Below are 20,110 nucleotides of genomic sequence, written 5' to 3'. Positions count from 1 at the left end.
ATTCAGAGAAGATAGCACGTGATTCTCAGTTAGAGGCGATCAATTGGAAGGAACAATTTGAGAGTGCAAAAATTGATATGGAAGATTTACAAGAGAGCAAGAGTACCTTAGAGCAACAAGTGCGGGCTTTAACTTCAGAGTTAGTGGTTGTAAAAGCTTCCTCAAGCCAAGCAGAAAAAGAAAAAGAATGTCTCGAATCCTCCTTCTCAGATCAACTATCTGAGGCCAGTGAAGAGAACAGAGAGTTGAAGGCTCTTTTGAGTCAAAAAGAAGTTTACGCTGGGGAGCTCGTGCAAAGCTTAACTCAAGCACAAGAAGAGCTTTGAGTCTCTGCTGATAAGGTGCGTGCTTTAGAGAGCTCCCATGCCTCTCTTCAAGCTTCTTATAACTCCGTCTTGGCTGAAAATGAAGAGCTAAAGAATGAGATTGCTGATTGGGAAAAAGATTATGAGATCCTTGAAGAAAAATCTGGTGTTGAGGTAAGTTGGGCATTTTTGAATTCACGTCGTGATACCCTAATTGAAGCTGGCCAAGAAAACTTCAACCTGGAGTCGGAGTTAGCTAAGATCAATGAAACCATTGAAAAAGCTCAGCAAACTCAGGACTTCCTTTCTCCCGTGGTTGAAGCTCCCGTGAATGTTGAAGCTGATACGGGTATCCCAACTCTTTCAAGCCCAATCGAGCCTGTTGCTGCAAGCCAAGTTGAAACCGCATCTGTTGATGCACCTGCCCAAATTGAGCCCGCTGCTATTGATGCTCCTGCTTCAGTTCCACAAACTTCTTAGCGACCAGTTTTAATCATTTGAATGATTTTGTTTTTGTTTTTATTTTGGAATATTGTAATCAAACCCTTAGCTTTATTTGAGGGTTGGTTTTGGAAACGCAAGTCCCCAAGTCTTTTATGGGGCAATTTGTAGAAACAATTTCATAGTTTTATGACTAAGTTCGTACTTAGTCTTCAGTTTTTAAGTATTAAGAAGTTTTTCATGTTATTATGTTAAACTTCTGAGTGCTTTATTCTTGCCTTTATTTGTAAGGACTTATAGAATAATTTGCATTTTTGTTCTTCGAAAATGCTTCTGTTAATCTCATGACTAATTAATTTAAATATTAGTTTTATAAAAGAGGGCCCTTTTATATTTTGCCACTTAATGAAGAAGACGTCTCAACTTCATAATGGTGTTATCATACGACTTTGATATGGAAGGAACAATTTGAGAGTGCAAAAATTGATATGGAAGATTTACAAGAGAGCAAGAGTACCTTAGAGCAGCAAGTGCGGGCTTTAACTTCAGAGTTAGCGGTTGTAAAAGCTTCCTCAAGCCAAGCAGAAAAAGAAAAAGAACGTCTCGAATCCTCCTTCTCGGATCAACTATCTAAGGCCAGTGAAGAGAACAGAGAGTTAAAGGCTCTTTTGAGTCAAAAAGAAGTTTACGCTGGGGAGCTCGTGCAAAGCTTAACTCAAGCACAAGAAGACCTTCGAGTCTCTACTGATAAGGTGCGTGCTTTAGAGAGCTCCCATGCCTCTCTTCAAGCTTCTTATAACTCCATCTTGGCTGAAAATGAAGAGCTAAAGAATGAGATTGCTGATTGGGAAAAAGATTATGAGATCCTTGAAGAAAAATCTGGTGTTGAGGTAAGTTGGGCATTTTTGAATTCACGTCGTGATACTCTAATTGAAGCTAGCCAAGAAAACTTCAATCTGGAGTCGGAGTTAGCTAAGATCAATGAAACCATTGAAAAAGCTCAGCAAACTCAGGACTTCCCTTCTCCCGTGGTTGAAGCTCCCGTGAATGTTGAAGCTGATACGGGTATCCCAACTCTTTCAAGCCCAATCGAGCCTGTTGCTGCAAGCCAAGTTGAAACCGCATCTGTTGATGCACCTGCCCAAATTGAGCCCGCTGCTATTGATGCTCCTGCTTCAGTTCCACAAACTTCTCAGTGACCAGTTTTAATCATTTGAATGATTTTGTTTTTGTTTTTATTTTGAAAAATTGTAATCAAACCCTTAGTTTCATTTGAGGGTTGGTTTTGGAAACGCAAGTCCCCAAGTCTTTTATGGGGCAATTTGTATAAACAATTTCATAGTTTTATGACTAAGTTCGTACTTAGTCTTCAGTTTTTAAGTATTAAGAAGTTTTTCATGTTATTATCTTAAACTTCTGTCTGCTTTATTCTTGCCTTTATTTTTAAGGACTTATAGAATAATTTGCATTTTTGTTCTTCAAAAATGCTTCTGTTAATCTCATGACTAATTAATTTAAACATGAGTTTTATAAAAGAGGGCCCTTTTATATTTTGCCACTTAATGAAGAAGACGTCTCAACTTCATAATGGTGTTATCATACGATAAAAGAAATAGGAACACACATGTTTCTTTGAAATAACTTTGACAAGTTTTGAATAATACTTTACATGTATTTGAATTACATTTATAACTTTCTCGTAACTATTTTTCTTGTAACATATTTTTACAAAAGAAGAATAATAGACACGGGGTTTTTCCTTATAACCCATTTTAGTACATAGCCTTTACCCTAACTATAGTGAGGTTTTTCTTTGGCCTTAGCTCGTGGCTCCATCTCGTGACTTTGTGACTTTTACTCTGCACTTGACTCTTTTAGGCTTGATTTTTCCTCTATCTTCTTTGCCTTATTTATACACATGTCTGTGTATATTATGTAGTCCCCCAAGTATTTGAGTGTTAAAGTATGAAGCCTCGAGCACTTGATAGTTCTCTCATTTGGTCCTTTTCCTGAAAAGAAAAAATATACGGGACTCGGAGGCGCGATTATAGATGAAGACTGCTTAACCCGTTTGAATTTTTATCAGAATAATTGTAACCCTAGGCCAAATATTTTAGGTTATTCTGTGTGCCTTACAGGTCGTGACTCATAATTTAGTATGGGTTAGCCTTTTGCCTATTATCTAAAATCGTTAGTAAAATTTTAACAATTCAAAAATTAAATTTAAAATGGTGATAACTGACCGTGGGTATTCCTTAGAAATAGTATTTCTTCAAATGAACAGCATTCCAATGTGAAGGTAGTATCTTGTCATCCATTGTTTCCAGTTCATATGCTCCATTTCCTGCAATATCACGAACTCTATAGGGTCCTTCCCATATTGGACTTAATTTACCCGCGTTAACTGTCTTTGTAGATTGAAAAACCTTTTTAAACACGAAGTCCCACTTTGAAGAATCTAAGGCGTGCTTTTCGGTTGTAATATCGTTCTATGACTTGCTTTTGTGCTGCCATTCTTATTAATGCAACTTCTCTCCTCCCCTCGAGTAAATCTAGATTGACCCGCATCTCCTCGTCATTAGATTCTTGTGTCGCCTGTGTGAACCATGTACTTGGTTCCCCTATCTCAACTGGAATTAAAGCCTCAGCTCCATAAACCAATGAAAACGGTGTTTCTCCTGTACTTGTTTTTGCAGTTGTGCGATATGCCCATAAAACTCTAGGTAACACTTCAGGCCAGTTACCTTTTGATTCCTCTAATCGTTTCTTTAAATTATTTATAATAACCTTGTTCGTTTATTCTGCTTGCCCATTACCCACCAGATGATAAGGTGTAGACGTAATCCTTTTAATTTGCCAACTTTGAAAGAATTTCGTGATTTGAGCTCCAATAAATGGAGGGCTATTATCACACACGATCTCCTTTGGTACATCGAATCGGCATATGATATTCCGCCAAATAAAATCTTTGACTTCCTTTTCTCGCACCTGTTTAAATGCTCCTGCCTCCACCTATTTAGTAAAATAATCAGTGAGTACAAGCAGAAACTTTACGTGTCATTTGCTTGTGGTAATGGACCCACGATATCCATTCCCCGTTTCATAAATGGCCATGGCGCAATGACCGGATGTAATAACTCCGCAGGTCTATGCATATTGTTACCGTGCCTTTGACATTTATCACATTTGGCCACGAAACTTTTTGCTTCTTCTTCCATTTTAGGCCAGTAATAACCTGCCCTAATTAAGGTTCTTACCAATGACCTTCCTCCTGCGTGATTCCCGCAATGTCCCTCGTGTATTTTTTTCATTACATACTCCGTTTGCGAAGGTCTGAGGCATCTTGCTAAGGGACCACCGAACATTTTACGATATAAATTGCCTTGCTTTAAGCAGTACCGAGCAGCCTTCTTTCGAAGCGCATGAGTTTTTTCTTATCATCAGGGACGGTACCATACTGCAAAAAAAACAATCTTGTTCCTCCAATCCCAAGTTAAATTATTAAAATTTACCTCATTCTTATCAGTATCGAGAACTGAATGAAATAAATGTATAACTGAAGTGTTTGCTTCGCTTGCCACATTAGCTGCAGATGCGAGGTTAGCTAGGGCGTCCGCTTCAACATTTTCATCCCTTGGTATTTGTATAATTTTCCAGGTTTGAAATTGCTTTATCAATTCTCGTACCTTTTCTAAGTATTGTTGCATCCTTGTTTCCCTAGCTGTATAAGTCCCCAGCATTTGATTAACCACGAGTTACGAATCACTCCTGATTATAATCTGATTTATGCCAAGCTCTCGTGCCAATTCTAGACCTGCAATCATAGCCTCATATTCCTCTTCATTGTTAGTTATGGAGTGACATTTAATAGTTTGTCGAATGGTTTCACCTGTAGGTGGTACCAAAACAATCCCTAAACCTGCACCTTTTACATTAGATGAGCCATCAGTGAATAAAGTCCAAGTTCCCGGGTTAGCTCCATTGAATACCTGTAATTCTTTTTTTGCTTCTAATTGCATCCCCTGGCTAAAATCAGCCACGAAATCAGCTAACACTTGTGATTTTATAGCAGTTCTTGGTTGGTATGTGATTTCGTATTCACTTAACTCTATTGCCCACTTAGCTAACCTACCTGATAACTCATGCTTATGTAATATATTACGTAAAGGGTGGGCAGTTACTATAGCGATAGGATGACACTGAAAGTAAGGTCTTAACTTTCTAGATGCTATGATTAATGCAAGTGCAAGTTTTTCTAACTGAGGATACCACGTCTCCGCATCTAACAAAGATTTACTAATATAATAGATAGGGGATTGTTTACCTTGTTCTTCTCGGACCAAAACAGCGTTTACCGCAACTTCCGAAACAGCAAGGTAAATGAGTAGTCTTTCCCTAGCCTTTGGTTTTGCCAGTAAAGGTGGATTTGATAAGTACGCTTTCAAATTCCTGAGTGCCTGTTGACATTCCTCATTCCATTCAAAATGATCCTGCTTCTTAAGGGCCGAGAAGAATTTAAAACACTTCTCTGATGATTTAGAAATGAATCTTCCTAAGGCTGCAATTCTCCTTGTTAATCTTTGAACTTTTTTCTTGTTTGAAAGTATATCAGGGATTTCTTCAATGGCCTTATTCTGTGCAGGATTCACATCAATACCACGGTTATAAACAAGAAAACCCAAAAACTTACCTGATGCAACGCCAAATGCACATTTTTCGGGATTTAACTTCATATTAAATTTGCGCAACATTGAAAATGTGTCAGATAAGTGTGATATGTGATATTTTGAATACTGAGTTTTATCAAGCATATCATCTATATATACCTCCATAGTCTTTCCTAAATGCTCTTGAAACATTTTGGTAACTAACCTATGATATGTTGCACCTGCATTCTTTAGACCAAAGGGCATTACTTTATAACAGTAAGTCCCCCTGTCTGTTATGAATGAAGTTTTTTCTTCATCTCTCGGATCCATTTTAATCTGATTATAACCTGAATATGCATCTAAAAAAACTTAATAGTTCGTGACCTGCAGTTGCATCAATCAATTGATCTATGTGTGGTAGTGGGAAAAAATCTTTAGGGCAGGCTTTATTAAGATCTGTGTAATCTACACAAACCCGCCACTTACCGTTCTTCTTTGGAACTACAACAGTGTTAGCTAACTAGTTAGGATACTTTACCTCACGAATGGAACCAATTTTTAGCAATTTTTGGATTTCTTCTTGGATCACCTGATTCTTGAAAGTTCCTTGCTTTCTTTTCTTTTGCTTGACATGAGGGTATGATGGATCTTCCTTTAGTTTATGAGTCATCACCTCCGGTGGTATTCCTGTCATGTCAGAGTGGGACCAAGCAAAGCAGTCCACGTTAGTTTTCAAAAATTCAATTAACTTACCTATCATACCTTGGCTAAGATTGGATCCAACATAGACTTTTTATCAGGCAATTGAGCAAATAACACGACAGGCTCTAATTCCTCTATTGTTGTTTTGATATTTTCATTCTCTTCTGGTTCTTGAATGGTATCATGCCTTGAATCTACATCTGTTTGCCCTTGTTCAGTTGAGGTTTGTGTTGTGGTGTCCTCAACTGCCTTCTGTGATTGCTATTTGCCTTCATTTCTCGTGCTTGTATCTGCAACAGAGTTGATAGCCCTGGTTGTATGTTGATCTTCACGAATTTGATAGATTCCCCATGGTGATGGAAATTTAATAACTTGATGCAAGGTTGAAGGAACAACATACATTTCGTGGATCCATGGTCTCCCAAGAATCATGTCGTAAGTCATCTCCATATTTACCACCTGGAACTTTGTATCTTTGATGACTCCTTCAGCGAATGTGGTGAGTGTTACCTCTCCTTTCGTAAGGACACTAGAATTATCAAATCCAGATAGAGTATGCGCCTTTGGTATAACTTTATCTTCAGCTTGCATCTCACGTAATACTCTTAGCAAAATAATGTTCACAGAACTACCTGGATCAATCAAAAATCGTTTCACATTAGTATCATGTACAATTAAAGATATTACTAGTGCGTCGTTATGAGGGGTTAATACGCCATCTACATTGAATGTAATGTTGTCTTTCTCTAAAACATGCTGCACCCGTTTCCCTTGGGTAATCGTTACTTTGGAAATTTTGTTAGCTGCAGTATATGATATACCATTGACGTCTTCACCCCCACTTATAACTTTGACAGTTCTTTTGGGAGAAGGTGGTTTTGGAAGCTCCTGCTTGTTCTTCATGTAAGCTTGCTTGCCTTTCTCACTGAACAACTCAGTAAGATATCCTTGTTTTAATAAATGATCAACTTCACTTTGTAAAAATCTGCAATCTGCTGTTTTATGTCCGTGGTCATTATGAAACTCGCATCAATGGTCAGGGTTGCGCCTGTTTGGATTCGACCTCATTTCCTTTGGCCATCAAACCTTATCTCACATGCTTTTCAAAACAGCTACGAGCTCGAAGGTGCTGACGTTGAAGTTGTAACCACCGAATCTCGCTTTTAAATTTCTATCATCATCTCGTGACTCATAGTTGTTTCGCTCGTTCCTGAATCTTGATGAAGAACCTGATTCTCTGTTTCTTGATCTGTGATCGTACCTTTGATTATTCTGCTTTGACCGTGAGTCCTTTCCCACAGGTCTAATGTAAGGCTCGTACCTATTTTTACCGGATCTTTTTTCGGTCTCTACACGTCTCGAACTTACCTTTTCTTCTTTTTGAAATCGTGGAACAATATCTTCCTCAATCCTCAGCTTCGTGGTATACCTGTTATAAATATCATTCCACGTTGTAGCTGGGAATTCTCGAAGGCTTTCCTTGAATCTCCCCGTAGCTTCTGAGCTTTTTTTATTCAAATTACTTGTGAAAGCTATAGCTGCCCAGTTGTCAAGTACACGTGGCAATGTCATTCTTTCACGTTGAAATCTGTCCACGAATTCTCTAAGCAGTTCTGAGTCCCCTTGCTTGATTTTGAAAATATCCTCCATTCTTTTCTCTACTTTTTGAGCTCCCGAGTGTGCTTTGATGAAAGAATCTGCAAGCTCAGCAAAAGAATTTATAGAATTTTCGGGTAAAAGAGAATACCATGTTAGCGCTCCTTTGGTGAGTGTTTCACCAAATTTTTTGACTAATACTGATTCAATCTCCTGCTTAGTCAAATCGTTGCCTTTTACGTCTGTTGTGAATGCAGTCACGTGATCTCGTTGGTCTGTTGTTCCATCATATTTTGGAATATCAGGCATTTTGAATATTTTTGGAATTGGGAGTGGAGCAGCACTTGGCTTCCAGGGTTGTTGCGAATATCTATCCATATCTACCCCTTTGATTATGGGCGTCACCCCGGGTATCTGCTCTATGCGCTCACTTTGCTCCTTGAGCTGTTTCTGCAAGGTTAGTACTAAATTTTGTAAATCAGAATTAATTACATTACCTGGTTCTCTCTCCTGTGATTCACTGGGAGTTCCACCGTTGCCTGAGTTAACAAGCCCGAAATGAGGGTTTTCCAAAGTGTTATTATTTGGAGTAGGTGTGGGTGTTGCAACAAGTAACTGATTAACAAGTGCCTCAACAACTTTGTTGACCTGAGCAGCAATTAATTTCTGCAAAGCTTCATCAATAACTTCAGCATTTTCAAATTGAGCATGCTCGTTTATTTGAGACCCATCAGGAGTACCCTCACGAGATTGTCGTGGAGAGTCTCGTGGAGTAGGAACTTGAGTGTTAATATTCTGTGGATCTCCCTGATTTTGTTGCTTCTCTTGGTTTCCTTGAGTGTTGTCATTGTTGTTCGACATAATTGATGCAACAAGGAAAGTTAAGTGAAAAGAAAATAGATTATCAGTTTTCCAGTAACGGAACCAATTTGTTTAACCAAAAAATGAAATTTTAGTCAAAGCTAGAATTTAGAAGAACACGGGTTACTAATAATCAAAAGAATGTATAAAAGGAAGTAATTTAGGTAGCAAGAGAGTAATCAAGAGAAAAACAAGTAAACCAAAGTTTATTTCAATAATGTTTCGTGTCCTTACAATTGATCAGATATCTCCCTTTTATAGATATCTTGGAGATATACGTTTTGCCCAAATCATAATGAGGCTATTATGAGTAATTAAAGACATTGAATGTTACGTTACATAATCATTACATTCAATACAAATTCTCTAATGTATTTCACATTTAATGCCTATTAAATGTCGTAGCTGCACTCTTTTCTATTGTAAGATTCATTCATTTTGATTCTCGGACATAAATGACTTAGATAGGTACGGGCGCTGAGTTATTTGAATAACTGCCCGTGCCTCTTCCTCTGTCATTTGCTCGTATCTGTTGCAACTCGTGCCTCTTGGCTAGTTGTAATTCTTTGACCATTTGACCAGTCTACGTGTCTCGACACGTCACCTTTATATTTAAATATAATTTTTCCCAATACAGTAAACTCACTGTATTTTTCTTCTTCTTAGGCATTTTCTTGGAATTTTTCCTTTTTTGGAAAAGATAGCAGCTGTTGGTTTTCATTAGAAGCTTTATTTTCACTTGATTGAGATCTTCTGGTCAGTTCAAAACTGTTTCTTTTATACTGTAAATGGTTATGTTTGTCTCTCTGTTTTCATGTGTTTGTTGTACTAGACTACTAGTGGTTGTTGAAAACATTCATTTCTCAACTGGTTTGGTTTCTTTTTCTTTTATTTTTTCTTTTTTGGTTGAACGGGTGTTGGTTTCTTTAGTATTAAGCTTCAGTCCTTGAGTATATTTTTAGTTGGTTTTTAAGTCTAAATTAGCGTTTGAGATTATGCTGAGTTCAATAAGGTCACGGGTTGGAATAGTGGGAGCAGTTATTAACGTTTGTATTTGGATAGATTGTCTATATCATATTCTTTGAATGCGGTCCTTTCCGGACCTGCGTGAAACGCGGGATAACTTGTGCACGAACTGTTTTTTTCTTTTTCTTCTGTTGTTTTCTGTTTTCTGTTTTTTTTTTTATAGTAAAATGAGACTTGTTAGATCTATGTAACTTCAGTAGTAACTCATTTTGAGAAAATTTATCACCTGAAGTTTCTTTATTTTTTGTTTTTCTTTACTTTAGCATAAAGTTAAAATACACGTACACAAAGTAATTAACTTCAAGTGGAGGTTTAGACAAGCTTAAAATAAGGTCTTATTTTGCCTAAATATTAGCAGAGCTTAAACTTGTTACGTTATGCAGTGGCCTATTTTTATGATCTCCATATTTTTTTCAACATAGCTGCGATTTTGCTTTTCTTGAACTGAGTATCTTCTCACAAAATAGGGGTAAGGTCTGCGTATATACTATTCTCCAGACCCCACATATGTGTTAGGTGTTTGCCATAATTTTCTTACCATATTTGGTTTTCCTATTTGTTGAAGGAAATCGCAATATAATTACCTTAATTGAGTTTTCCTTTTTGTAGAAGGAAATTATAATTCTCCTATACTTGGCTAGTCCTTTTTCTTGTAGGAAAATATTTGGACTTCTATAAATTGAGGATCCTTTCTTCTCATTCAGCAACATCCACAATGTAGCCATATGGGGTTTGAGAGTCGTGTTTAGGGGGAGAACTTTACAGGACAAGTGTTAGTGTGTCACTTGTGTTTGCCTCTTCGTGAGGTTATTCTCTCAATATTTTGTACTCTCTTTTTATATAGTGGATTGCTCATCTCCGCCATGGATGTAGGTCAGTTGACCGAACCACGTTATATGTTTGCGTCTCTTTTGATATATTTCTCTTGTGTTGTATGATTTATCATCGTTCAAGGTTTGTTTTGATAGCTTCCGCATGACACCTGATTTTTCGGTCCTAACAGTATGAGATTACACTAGGTTTCTTGTTGTTGTTGTGTGTGTTATTTTATGAAATCTATGTACATATTAGAAACTTATAAAAAAAGAATCAAAATAGATTTCCCATTATTTGTTAATTAATGTTACATAAAGTTATTAGTGATTACTATGTTAAGTGGGAACTTTTCAAAATTTTCGAAATGTGGTTTTAATGTCATTTTCTTAGGCATATATGATGTTGTCCAAAAGTGTTATTGCTATACAGTATAAGCACAAGAGTAGAAATGAAGTAAAAGGAAAAAAAGAATTGAATTTAGATATGGCTTACATAATGACATTTGTTTTCTTATGTTGAAACTTTTTTTTTTTTCCATTTTTTCTCTTTTTAGTATTTTGGCTTCTTGCTCTTGTATTGTAGGTTTGGTTGGTGGTAGTGGAGGTAGTTTGTATCTAGAGTTCCTTTGAAGGAATGGTGTGTTTACTTAGTTTAGTTTCTAATTTGGATGTAGATTGAAATTTGCAAATCAAATTTGCATATTTAATAAAATTTTCTTTTTAAACCAAGGAATCTTCTGAACTATTTCAGGTGTTGCTCAGAGGAATATGCAGACACCAAAATCAAGGTATTTCTAATTTAATCAGATTTGTCAGTAGTCTATGGGTATCCCACTCTGCATTTACTGATCTTTTTACATTTAATTCAAAAGCCTTCGTCTTGTTTCATTATTTTCTCCCTTTTCTTCCATGAGCTTTGAAAGCATTGGTTGTGGATTATATTTAGTATATGAAGATCGATTTACCGAATGAAGGAGTGAAAAAAAGGGCAGCCCAGTGCACTAAGCTCCCGTTGCACAGGATCCGGAAAAAGATCAGACAATAAGGGTCTATTGTACGCAGTCTTACCCTGTATTTCTGCCAGAGGTTGTTTCCATGGCTTGAACCTGTGACCAGATGACAACAATAAAATAAATTACAAATTTACGATACAGTAAAGTTAGTTGTTATCTATCTATATCAGAAACAACCTTGCTTTTTGGAATACCCCTGCAGTAATTTCTGCGTACAGGCTTGTCGGAGTTACCAAGTGCCAAGTGCCTGGAATTAATGTAAAGTTCTATACCTCAAATCAAACATGCTCTAAGAGCAATGTTTGTAACTATAGTATGCGCGCCATTCATGCAAAAGAGTTCGATATTTATCACATAAAAAAGGGGAAGACGAAGAACAAAAGAGTTTGATTCAACGTCTCTCGTATTACCTGTTATGTGAATGAATATCTTTGACCATTTAACGTGTAAACTTCTGTAACATATTAGTATTAGCAATAGAATAATATCACAAGACTGATTCTGCTCCAAATTCTAACCAGATGCAACATGTTTCCAGAAAATATGAATGTTATGTGACAATTCTGCAATGTTCTTTTCTATAGAGGTTTTGAAATCAATAATCTGATGGTGATTCACATATTTCAAGTACTAGATTTTTGTCTGAACTTAGTTGTTTGACTATCTCATTACCTCTGTCCTTGTTTTTGGCTGAAGGAATATTTCTGTGGAGGTTCCACAAAGGAAATCTCCTGCACCAAAAACAGCTCGAAAGCTCAAAATTCCAGGGTCGGATGCTGATTCATTGTCAGCTCCAAATCCAGCTACCAGTACACCTAAAGATAGGGGTGTCAAAGTTGTTGGCCGCCGTTCTCCACGAAATCCAGTGGTGGAGGTAAAGAAGAAATATACATACTTAGGCTTATAAAAAATTTCTGCAACTAGGACAAGTCTATCAAATATTCGCAATTATGTTTAAACTTACAACCTATCGTACTTATAAATTGGCAGTTACTGCGTTCATTTATGCTTTAACTCATATGCTTCAAAATAGAAAAAAAGGCAGCCCGGTGCACGAAGCATCCTGTGTTTACGCAGGATCCGGGGAAGGGCCGCACCCGAGGGGATGTTATGTAGGCAGCCTACCCCGATACTACCCTGATGCTTCAAAATAACCATTTAAAATAACTTTGTTCTTTGTTTTGGTTTCCTGTCTGACTCTATCTGGTTCAAGGCACTAACAGTATTTGATGGAAATATTCTACTTATACAACTTAAAATCTCAAATTTACAAAATTATCTATTCTATTTTTAATACTGGTGTTTCTCTGATGGTAAGCAACTTCCACTTCCAACCAATAAGTTGTGAGTTCGAGTCTCCCAAAGAGCAAGGTGGGAAGTTCTTGGAGGGAAGCATGTCGAGGGTCTATTTGGAAACAGCCTCTCTACCCTAGGGTAGAGATAAGGTCTACGTACACACTAACTTCCCCGGGCCCCACTAAGTGGGATTATACTGGGTTGTTGTTGTTGTTTCTTAATACTTGTGTTTCTGTTGGTATCTTCCACTTTGAGGTCCACAAGTGTTACTAATTTGCTCATGTTTCTTACTTTTTATAAACAGAAGAAGAATCCAACCAAAGATACTGAACTGGAAACCGAGCTTGCTCAACTCCAAGATGAGCTGAAGAAAGTAAAGGATCAGCTCACTTCATCGGAATCATTAAAGAGGAAGGCTCAAATAGAGGCAGAGGAAGCTAAGAAGCAGCTTGCAGCCATGTCAGAGAAGCTCGAGGAGTCCGAGAAACAACTAGTTGAGCTCTCCGATTCTGAGGATGCTCGAATCCTGGAGCTACGCAAGATCTCACAAGATCGAGATCGAGCATGGCAATCTGAACTCGAGGCTGTCCAGAAGCAGCACGAATATGACTCAGCTGCTCTTGCTTCCGCCATGAATGAAATCCAGAAGCTTAAAAGTCAATTGGACAGAGTGGCTGATTCTGAAGCCAATCAAGCTCGCCACGCTGAATCAGCTTATGCTGAGATTCAAAGCTTAAGGGTAGAACTTATGGAAACCCTTACATTGGTCGAAAAACTGAGAAACCAGCTAAACGATAGCAAAGAATCTGAGGCTTGTGCGCTTGAAGAAATGAGTAAAGCTCAGATGCAGCTAGAAATAGCAAAGATGACCGAGGATACTCTACGTTTGGAAGGTCTAAAAGCAATGGAGGCTTGCAAATCCTTGTCGTTGGAGTTAGAACAGTCAAAGAATCAAGTAGCTACATTGGAGGAACTTGTCAGTGAGCTCCAAACCGCTCAAGGTACCGTAGATGGAGTTAATGAGGAAGCCGAGGAACTCAAAACTGAGGTCAGTAATCTAAAACTTGAGGTAAGCCAACTGAGAACTGCATTGGAGGTTTCGGAAAGAAGATATCAGGAAGAATATATCCAAAGCACTTTGCAGATTAGAAGTGCCTATGAGTTAGTTGAACAATCAAAGTCTGAATCAGCTCAGAGAGAGGCTGAATGGGATGCGAAGTTAAAGGTTGCAAAAGCGGAGTTGGAAGAGTTAAAGGAGAAACTGATGAACAAAGAAGCTAAGCTACAAAACATTTCGGACGAAAATAAGGAGCTAAATATGCAAGTTGAGAAAATACAGTCTGCTGATAGAGAATCTGAATTAGTAGCTGTACTGAAGGAATCAGAGTCAACTTTGGGAGATTTGCGGGCGAGTTTATTGGACAAAGAGACAGAGTTGCAGAATATTAAGGAGGAAAATGAGATGCTGAAGTCAGAAATCAAGAAGAGGGAAACCGAGGGTAGAAAAGTGAATGATGAAACTCTTGCTGTGGCAGAAGCCGTGAAAGGTGTAGAAAGAGAGACTCTGATGAAGTTAGGACATTTGACAGATGAAAGTAGCCGAAAGGCAGCACGTGTTACCGAGCAGTTGGATGCAGCACACAATGCTAACTCCGAGATGGAAGCCGAGTTGAGGAGGTTAAAAGTGCAAGCTGATCAGTGGAGGAAAGCTGCTGAGGCAGCTGCAGCTATGCTTTCAACCGGCAACAACGGGAAATATGTAGAGAGAACAGGTTCTTTAGATTACCATACTATTGGTGGGAAGCTGGATTCTCCATTATCTGAAGATACAGATGATGACTCGCCGAAGAAGAAGAATGGCAACATGTTGAAAAAGATTGGTGTTTTATTGAAAAAAGGCCAGAAGTAGAAGCATAAATGCAGCTTCTTGCAGAAATACGCAGGCATACAATAGTCCGACCCTTCATCGGACCCTTAGTGCATCAGGCAGCCCTTTGCCAGAAGTAGAAGCATATCTTGCAGGTTGCTATTAAATAATCACTGTTTGATTTCTCTATTACTCATAGTGTAGTTTATGTTTCCAGTTTTTGTTAATAAATCTACTGCAAGGATTTTTGTATAGCTATTTGGAAATTAAGAACACTCTATGATTTCACCTGCCAATACCTGTATGTTTCCTAAGAAGGTAGTTAGTGCTGTAATTTTTTTTTGGTTACAATAATTTGTTTACATGGTAGTTGGTGTACTCTGGTATTTTCAACAAATTGTGCAAATGTAATGAAGCAAACTAGATAATTAAACGTAGAATTTGATCTATTCATCGCTTCGAAACGTGCACTAAGTTCCCGCTATGTGCGGGGTCCGGAAAAAGGCCGGACCACAAGGGTCTATTATATGCAGTGTTACCTACATTTCTGCAAGAGGTTATTTTCACGGCTAGAACCCGTGACTTCATGATTACTTGACAACAACTTTATCAGTTACGCCAAGACTCCCGAATCAAGAAAGATTTAATTTTCAGAATGAAACTCGATCTACCATTGAGATTTATTGGTCTCGTATTTTATTAGAGATGATGTCATGTGTAAAACCTAGATTGCACTACTCGATCACAACTCTTTTATAATTTTGTTACGACAGATGTGCGGAATAAAAGACACAAAATCAATTATATAAAGCATAGAGAAGAATAAAGATGGACACAACATTCACATGGTGTGACGCATAATTATTGGACACAGGTCATGGAAAACTCTAATGAACTTATAATTTGATTTTAATTAATCGATATTAACATTTCATGTAAAGAAGAATTATAATTCATCTAAACCAACATATCACATGCACAATAAATTATTTCTTTCGGAATGGCTAAGAGGGAACTGAAAAAAGCGGGATAGAGGAGTAAAACCATTGGATAGATTTGCAAAGGACCATAATTGATTATACTTGTTTGGAGGGTTGTTATGTATCGTTTCTATAAGGCTCCATAAAATCCTACGCAAAAAACCGGAAATTCGTGGTGTCGAGATAGGCGTATGGTTTAAAAATAGTAGAGCTCGCCGCTGCTCGGATCTTATGGGATTGGACAGTATGCTAAAGAGTTAAAGAAAAATGTGTTGTAGAAGTGTGTGTTTATGCGGCTCATTATGCGGCCGCATAATCACTCTGCGGGCCGCAGAATGGCCGCAGAGTGAGGCAGTCTTTTTGGCTATTTTTGATGTCATTTTTACGGCCCATTATGCGACCACAGAACCATTTCGCGAGTTGCACTTCGATCGCATATCCAAGCTTGAAATTTTTTAGATGGTAGTTCTACGGCGCATTATGCGACCGCAGAACAGGTCTGCCAACCGCAGACTGGTCGCAGACTAAAGCAGAAAATGTCAGTTCCTAAGGGCCATTATGCGGACCGCAGAAGCATTATGCGACCGCAGATCTGTCTCAGGGCTCCTATTTTTCTAATTTTATAACCCGACCCTGCTTCGATAAAACAGATGCAAGGGGTCATTTTGAGCTTATTCCTGCTATTTTCGAGTGAGTGAGTGAGAGAGAGTTCTTAGAGTAAGAGAATAACATTCACACTAATATCCATCAATTCTTGCTCAATACTTGAAGATTGTCAAGAAGGTCCTCATATTGAAGGTAAGAATGTATACACTAGCTTCAATTCCGAAAATCTAATAAAAAGGGGGATAATTGAAGGACAATTATTGGATATTGGGGGGGAATATCTTGCATGCATGTATTCTTAAAGTATGTGGGGAGGTTGTGAGTTAAGGATAGTAAAGAATGGGGTATGGGATGGTGAAATCTTTCATAAAAAGGGCCTTAAAACCTTAATGCACACTTGGTGGTTGATAAAATGCTCAAATGAGCTGGAACCATGATCATTTCCCTAATTTTAGTTCAATTTGTTATATTTCTACAATAGATTGGTGTTGCTAAGATTCCCGGGTCATTTTAGAGCGTAGGGGAGCTCAATTGAGGTATGTATGGCTAAAACCCTTCTTCTTAGAATGGAATCCCACAGTGTTCACGTAATTGGTGTAAGTCGCCCAATGATTATTATAGAGTTTGTGATGTGTGGCTATAATTCCATAATTTAGCACATTATTTACCTTGCATTTTAGGTGCGTTAATGCTAAACTATACATTATTTGTGCGTAATGGAGTCTATTTTATGTGTAGGTGCATTGGAGATGAAATTAGAGCAAAAGTAATATGTAAAGTGTAAAAAGTGCTCGAAAACAGTTGAAAAGACGAAAGAAAGAATTGAGCAGCGGAAGAAATGAAGAAGCAGGCGAAGCGAGCCTTTGAGCTCGCGTGGAAGCTGGCGAGGCGAGCCCTTGAGCTCGCGTGGGAGCAGGCGACGCGAGGGATAAGGCGAGGTTGAGCTCGCATGGAGGCAGGCGTCGCATGGTCTGGGCGAGGTTCATCTCGCGTTTTACCTCACGAGGCACGGTCTGAGGCGAGCCTGATCCGTGTTTTTTAAGGCTTATTTCATCTCCTTGTTGGACTTGGACTGGGGTTATGTCATCTAGGGTTTTTTCTACACATATAAATAGACATTAAACACCACTATTGAAAGAGTTTTGCGACCGGAGGCAAGAATAGCTCATGGAACACCCGTTGGGAGATAGAATCATCGATTTCTACATTCTTTCTTGTTTACTTTGTAATTTATTTATGCAAAATACTTGGGATATTGTTACTATGAGTATGAGTAGCTAAACTCCTAATCTAGGATTTTGATGGAACCTATTGGAGGATGATTTTCCTGTTACGTTAATATAGATTTGCCGTAGCTCTTTCTCTATTTGTTCAACTACGTTTATATTGTGGTTGGTTGAAAGAGAGTGCATATTTAGGTAATTATTAAATAACATCACTCCTAACGTATATGAGAGATCAATACGAAGGGTTTAAAGGTGGGATTAGGAATAACGAAACGTTGGTGCGATCCGAGTGAGCAGTACTTAGTGCCAGCTAGCGTAATTCGGAAGAATATGTCTAGTAAATTATGGTAGTTACTCCGGAGAGAATTACGACACTCAGAGATTCATGATCGGTAGAGAAAACTTAGGCAAATTTATAGAAAATGTAGCGGAAAGGATTCCGACAATAGGGGAAATCATAATCTTAGATCATTCCAAACCTTGTCTACAACTTATTCATAGTTAATTATTAATTACTGCATTTCATTACGTAATATTTAGTTAGTAAACATCCAATTTGTTATTTAAATATTTTTGAAGATTGATTGCGCGAATTTGTGCGAGTCTAGTAGTTGTGCTTGATAGAGTAATTCCCTGTCGGAATCAACTCCGAACTTGTTAACCGGAATATATTTACAACGACTGCTTAGTATTTTTTTATAAGGCATAGTTGGGAGTGATCAAATTTTGGTGTCGTTGCCGGAGAATTAATGGTGTTATTAATTGTAGCTAAAAGAAGTGTTAGAATTCTTAGTGTAGTCAATTTTCTTCATTTTAAACTAAATACATTGAAATTCTTATGTCTGTAGTCTTGGGTGTTATAGGTGCATGCCTAGAAACTCCTCAAGAACTGGTGAATTGTTCGAAGTATTATCAGATCCTGAGAAAGTTTTTAAGGCACTGAATCGTGCAAACAAGAAGAGCAAACAACAACAGAACTCAACAGAACAAATCGAACCAGACATGGATGACGGAATAGAAAATCCAAACAACAACAGAAACAATGCGAATGACTCGAACAATTAGGTTGTGGTGCCTCTTGTTCCAGAAGCAGCATTACATGATTGGGCACAACCCATCGCTGAAAATTTGGCGCCACAATTGTAATCCCTCAGATACAAGCAGAATCATTTCAAATCACTAACAATATGCTACATTTGTTGCAGAACAAGGGACTGTTCTCAGGGTCCTACATTGAAGATCCTCAGTAGCATCTGAAAAATTTCATGTCAATATGTGTCACGCAAAGGAAACCTAATGTGACACCGGAAGCAATAACGCTATTATTGTTTTCATTATCGGTGACGGGAGAGGCTCAGACTTGGCTTAATTCTCTTCCCATAAACTCCATCACGACTTAGGAGGAAATAGTCAAGCAATTTTTGAACAAATTCTACCCACCCAATAAGACTGCCAAACAAATTGATGAGATAGTAAGCTTCAGGCAGAGACCAACAGAAACACTACAAGAAACGTGGGAGAGGTTCAAGGGTATGCTGGTTAAGTGTCCACATCATGGCATTCCGGATCAGATATTGGGGCAGAGGTTCTACATGGAATTGGCAAACATCTTAAAGGCCAATGTTGATGCTTCAGCAGGTGGAGTATTTTTGAGCAAATCTCAGAGAATGTAAGATCCTACTTGATAAAATGGCTCAAAACTCAGGATGGATGACAAGAGACTCTACGATCACTCATGTCGTTCACTTAGTGGCTTTGGACCCAAACAACTCCATAGCCAAAAATATGGCCACTCTGATGACACAAATGAGTATCCTCACCAAAAAGATCGATGAATCAGGACAGAAGCAGCATGTACACATAGTTGATACGGTTAATGGAGGCTTATATACACCATGCATTAACCAACCATATGTATGCTCTTGGAGTGCGGATAGTGACAACCAGCACTATCAGGAAGATATGAACTATGTGGCCAACTATGGAGGACATATGCAAGGTGGCCAAAATTGGGGCAATAGAATCAGCAATATAGACCAGCACAACAACAGTACAATAATAGCAGCAATTCTGGAGCTATACGACCATAGGGTCAAGTTGTGCCTTATCAAAGGCAACAAGGATACAACCAGCAAAATCAGCAGCTAGCTTATCAACAGCCTAACAACAATAGATAGTGAGACAAGATGATGGGTTGTCTAAAATTAAAGGAATTCTGCAACAACTGATTGGGTCCAATGGAAAAATGCAAGAGATAGTGGACTCACATGAATCGGCGATAAAAGGCATTGAGATTTAGTTAGGACAGATATGAATAATTGCTCCCAAGGGACGTTACCTGCAGACACACAAGTCAATCCAAAAGAGCAGGGCCTAAAACAACTTATGTAAATGAGTCTAAAAAGGGTAGAGATCTATATCTAGAGCAAGAAATTTCTCGCGAAAGCCGACCACGTGAAACACTTGTGCCAGTACCCATTGAGGTAGATGATTCAACAGGATTAACTGAGGTGGCGATATAGCATGCACAAGAGAGCACATGCAAAGAAAAAGAGGTGACGAAGGAGACTGAAGTAGCACAAGAAACGACAATAGAGGCAGTGCCTGAGCAGGATAAAATTCAAATCACAGGAAGGAAGCGACCTCCAACACCATTCCTATAGAGATTGGCCAAATATCAGAAAGATGAGAAGTATAAGACATTCATGGAGATATTGAAACAAATCC

General features: G+C 38.2%; 2 protein-coding genes and 1 non-coding gene across 5 annotated transcripts; 2 read left to right on the top strand and 1 right to left on the bottom strand.

Moving 5' to 3' along the window:
* Window positions 1–1,234: 1,234 nt before the first annotated feature.
* On the top strand, window positions 1,235–1,945 carry LOC138883860 (tropomyosin-2-like). Its single transcript, XM_070164577.1, has 2 exons — window positions 1,235–1,713; window positions 1,831–1,945. The coding sequence occupies exons 1-2, from the start codon at window positions 1,235–1,237 to the stop codon at window positions 1,943–1,945; spliced, it is 594 nt and encodes a 197-aa protein (XP_070020678.1).
* An 8,493-nt stretch (window positions 1,946–10,438) lies between these two features.
* Window positions 10,439–14,949, top strand: LOC104239949 (interactor of constitutive active ROPs 2, chloroplastic-like). Of its 3 annotated transcripts, none has more exons than XM_070165514.1 (4): window positions 10,439–10,453; window positions 11,147–11,183; window positions 12,105–12,282; window positions 13,009–14,949. In XM_070165514.1, exons 1-4 carry the CDS (start codon window positions 10,444–10,446, stop codon window positions 14,611–14,613), a joined length of 1,830 nt encoding a protein of 609 aa, XP_070021615.1. In that variant the 5' UTR covers window positions 10,439–10,443; the 3' UTR covers window positions 14,614–14,949. The 3 variants fall into 3 exon arrangements, with proteins under 3 accessions (XP_070021615.1, XP_009793009.1, XP_070021616.1); XM_009794707.2 differs by lacking the exon at window positions 10,439–10,453 and adding an exon at window positions 11,018–11,032; XM_070165515.1 differs by lacking the exons at window positions 10,439–10,453; window positions 11,147–11,183 and adding an exon at window positions 11,212–11,666.
* Window positions 14,950–18,837: 3,888 nt separating this feature from the next.
* On the bottom strand, window positions 18,838–18,944 carry LOC138884428 (small nucleolar RNA R71). The gene has a single exon (XR_011404622.1). It is a non-coding gene; the product is annotated as a small nucleolar RNA R71 (small nucleolar RNA).
* Window positions 18,945–20,110: the final 1,166 nt, after the last annotated feature.

The sequence above is a fragment of the Nicotiana sylvestris genome, chromosome 12 (genome assembly GCF_000393655.2).
Source record: "Nicotiana sylvestris chromosome 12, ASM39365v2, whole genome shotgun sequence".
In the NCBI taxonomy this organism is placed as follows: domain Eukaryota; kingdom Viridiplantae; phylum Streptophyta; class Magnoliopsida; order Solanales; family Solanaceae; genus Nicotiana; species Nicotiana sylvestris.
Note: the sequence above shows the minus strand (reverse complement) of the source record. Positions and strands in the feature narration are given on the sequence as shown.

Bases quoted from the DNA above. Each gene is read 5' to 3' on its own strand.
- LOC138883860 (XM_070164577.1), top strand. From the start codon at position 1,235: ATGGAAGATTTACAAGAGAGCAAGAGTACCTTAGAGCAGCAAGTGCGG. The intron at 1,714-1,830 runs GTTAGCTAAGAT...AACTCTTTCAAG, and splicing joins AACTTCAATCTGGAGTCGGA to CCCAATCGAGCCTGTTGCTG.
- LOC104239949 (XM_070165514.1), top strand. The intron at 11,184-12,104 runs GTATTTCTAATT...TTTTGGCTGAAG, and splicing joins ATGCAGACACCAAAATCAAG to GAATATTTCTGTGGAGGTTC. The intron at 12,283-13,008 runs GTAAAGAAGAAA...TTTTATAAACAG, and splicing joins CACGAAATCCAGTGGTGGAG to AAGAAGAATCCAACCAAAGA.